The 3,694-nt window shown below is 37.9% G+C and overlaps 1 protein-coding gene across 1 annotated transcript; it reads right to left on the reverse strand.

The window, feature by feature from the left end:
- Positions 1 to 2,091: 2,091 nt before the first annotated feature.
- LOC144306060 (ATP synthase F(0) complex subunit g, mitochondrial) lies at positions 2,092 to 2,533 on the reverse strand. Its single transcript, XM_077885336.1, has one exon. The coding sequence runs from the start codon at positions 2,519 to 2,521 to the stop codon at positions 2,210 to 2,212; it is 312 nt and encodes a 103-aa protein (XP_077741462.1). The 5' UTR covers positions 2,522 to 2,533; the 3' UTR covers positions 2,092 to 2,209.
- Between the last annotated feature and the right edge of the window lie 1,161 nt (positions 2,534 to 3,694).

Raw genomic sequence — 3,694 nt, forward strand, 5'->3', positions numbered from 1 at the left:
GTATCCCTCACTAAGTACTTTCATTTGTATATTTCAAACTTTCTGTAATTAGTATCATACAGTGTGTGTTCTACAACTTGCTTTTATTGTCTTCTCAATATTGTCTCCGGGAGTCATTCATGCCAATTCATATTTGCTATATCATATTCGTCAAATAAATATATAATAACTCCTCTTATGTCCTCCTACTGTTGAATATTTAGGTGGTTTGCAATTTTATATATATATATGTTATATATTATTTATTTAATTAATTATTTTAAAAAGATTTTATTTATCCATTCTTTTTTATTTATTATTTTTATTATTATTTAATTATTATTATTATCATCATTATTATTATTTATCCATTCTTGAGAAACAGAGAGAGAGAGAGAGGCAGAGATACAGGCAGAGGGAGAAGCAGACTCCATGCAGGGAGCCTGATGTGGGACTCGATACCGGGTCTCCAGGATCACACCCTGGGCGGAAGGTGGCGCTAAACCGCTGAGCCACCCAGGCTGCCCATATAATTTATATATAAAAATATATATGTATACATAAAATGTTTAACAAATATCTTTCTTCATATTATATTTCTTTTTTCTTCATGTAGGACTATTCCCTTAGCATCGATCCCAGAAGTGAAATTACCAAAAAAAGCATGAACATTTTTAAGATCCTTGACTATATTGCCAAATAGCATTACAAAGGGACTGTACCAATTTTATATTGCCACTAGAAATATATAAGTTCTTTGTTTTATCACGTACTCATGAGGCATGGATGAGAAACTAATTTTTCCTTTAGCTTTGGCTAGTTTGCTCAGCAAGGGGTGGTATATTGATTTCTGGTGAAATTAGGACTGAGTGGCTTTCTTAGAGTAACTATTAATCATTTTGCCTCCTTGGTGATCTGTCTTTCAAACTGTTTGCCCATTAACATTGTTGGATACAGTGTTCTATTTCATCTTAATAGCCTTTTATATAATAACCTATTGTTATATGACAATATATTGTCAAATTTGCTACAATTTTTTTCTAGGCTTTCTTTTGGCACATTGCTTAGTTTTTTGTTGTGGCCTTTTTTATATTATTATTATTATTATTATTAAAATATTTTATTTATTTACTGATGAGAGACACAGAGAGAGAGAGGCAGAGACACAGGCAGAGGGAGAACCAGGCTCCATGCAGGGAGCCCGACGTGGGACTTGATCCCGGGTCTCCAGGATCAGGCCCTGGGCTGAAGGCGGTGCTAAACCGCTGAACCACCCAGGCTGCCCTTTTTAAAGTTTTATTTATTTAAGTAATCTGAACACCCAACATAGGGCTTAAACTCACAAACCCAAGATCAAGAGTCACACAGTCTTCCAACTGAGCCATCCAGGCACCTCTGGCACATGGTTAGTTTTTAAGTAATACCTGTATGTATTTTTTTTTAAGATTTTATTTATTCATGAGAGATACAGAGAGAGAGAAAGAGAGGCAGAGACACAGGCAGAGGGAGAAGCAGACTCCATGCAGGGAGCCCCATGTGAGACTCGATCCAGGAACTCCGGGATCACACCCTGGCCCAAAGGCAGGCACCAAACCGCTGAGCCACCCAGGGATCCCTACCTGTATGTATTTAATTAAACAGTTTGATAATGAATTCTATTATGTCAACTTGTTTATGAGGGTGGTCATATATAAAATAGAATAGGACATTTGATGATAAAATCATTAATATATCATGAAATTTACAAATGTATATGCTCATCTGAAATTTACAAATATATAGGCTCATCTGAAATTGACCAAATTTTAAGATTCTCTTGGTGGTTTTAACTCACCCACTTCCCAGAAAGGCATTGACAGAACTATGAAATGATGACCTATGTGTGGTTTGTAAAGCATAAGCCATCTTGAACATCCTATGAGACTTTATGTTTTCTTTTCTTTATTTCTTTGTCCTATTATGTTTTCCTAAGAAAAGAATTAGCAATCCAAGTTTAAATGACCATTAAAGCCTTTCACATTGCAATTCACTAAACAGTCTGATGTTAAGAAAATTAGCACTCTTGCTACTTCTTTTTTAATTTCTTATACTTTGAAGGGTAGACGCTGGCAATTTTAATTTTTTTTTTTTGATACATTATCTTATTTTATTCAAATACCAGTCTGATCACATATGGTCCAAGAACACTCAAATTATAAGCCACATAGAAAGAGATGTTAAAGATTGGTCTTCAAACATTATAGCCAATGATGCCACGCTTGCCTATGATCTCGCCGACATAAAACCACATCCACACCTCGGTGGCCACCAAACCATTCAGCAGAGCTTCCTTAACTGTGAGCTGTTTGAAGCTACCAGTTTGAGCACTCTTGACTATTTTTTTCAAGCTCTGAATAGCTGTAGGGATCTCAGCAGGGGTTGGAGGAACCAGCTCAACCCTGGCATAGTGCCAAAATGTGGCCAATCGAGGCTTCGAGTAAGTCACAGCAGCGTTCAGCAGCGCCGGAGCCTTCTCGGCGAGGTTACGGACGAACTGGGCCATGGCTCCAAGAGCGACGCTGGCAATTTTAAAATAAAAATAGGGATCCCTGGGTGGCGCAGTGGTTTAGCGCCTGCCTTTGGCCCAGGGCGCAATCCTGGAGACCTGGGATCGAATCCCATATCGAGCTCCTGGTGCATGGAGCCTGCTTCTCCCTCTGCCTATGTCTCTGCGCCTCTCTCTCTCTCTCTCTCTTTGTGTGACTATCATAAATAAATAAAAATTAAAAAAAAAAAAACTTCTTTTAAAAAAAATAATAAAATAAAATAAAAATATACAAAAACTTAAAAAAAATATCATAGATCGAATGAATTAGTAGTTGCACTCGGAGGAAAAGAGAAAAAAAGTGTCATTTATTTTCCATTTTTATGCCTCCTCCGTGATGAAGAAAGTCCTAGGATTTAGCAAAAGTCTCCTTTGAAGACTTGTTGAATTTATACAACTGTTAACAGGTCAGAACAATAATCAATTTACCAAAAAGGGGCAGCCCGGATGGCTCAGAGGTTTAGCGCTGCCTTCAGCCCAGGGTTTGATCCTGGAGACCCGGCATCAAGTCCCATGTCAGGCTCCCTGCATGGAGCCTGCTTCTCCCTCTGCCTGTGTCTCTGACTCTCTCTCTCTCTCTCTGTTTCTCATGAACAAATAAATAAAATCTTTAAAAAAAATAACATAGAAGAAAACCTAAAATGACCTTGGATATGGCAATGACTTAAAAAAAAAATTTACCAAAAAGTATTTATTGAACACTGCTTTATGTTCAGGCCTGCTATAGGTACAAGGAAACATCAGGAGAGTGGATAAGTGGTCCTTTTATGTATGTATGCATGTATTTATAAAGTAGGCTCCATGCTCAACACAGGACTTTAACTCACAACCCCAAGATCAAGAGTCCCATGGTCCACTGACTGAGCCAGCCAGGCTTCCCCAATAAGTGGTTCTTTTAGAGCAGAGAAGGAAAGAGAATAGTAAGAAATCAAGCTGCAGAGTGCTGAGCCAGGTTACAAATGCTGTTTTATAACCCGCTAAAGAATATGGATTTTTTTTTTTCCACACAGCAATTGACAGCCTTAAAATATCTTTTTTTCCCCCTTTTCTTTTGGCCGCACCATAAATCAGTGTGAATCTTTAATTGCGCAGACATGTGTGGCACTACCTTTGCCACTGGCAACACCATGA

This window comes from Canis aureus, chromosome 3, assembly GCF_053574225.1.
Source record: "Canis aureus isolate CA01 chromosome 3, VMU_Caureus_v.1.0, whole genome shotgun sequence".
Taxonomy (NCBI): domain Eukaryota; kingdom Metazoa; phylum Chordata; class Mammalia; order Carnivora; family Canidae; genus Canis; species Canis aureus.

Bases quoted from the DNA above. Each gene is read 5' to 3' on its own strand.
- LOC144306060 (XM_077885336.1), bottom strand. From the start codon at position 2,521: ATGGCCCAGTTCGTCCGTAACCTCGCCGAGAAGGCTCCGGCGCTGCTG.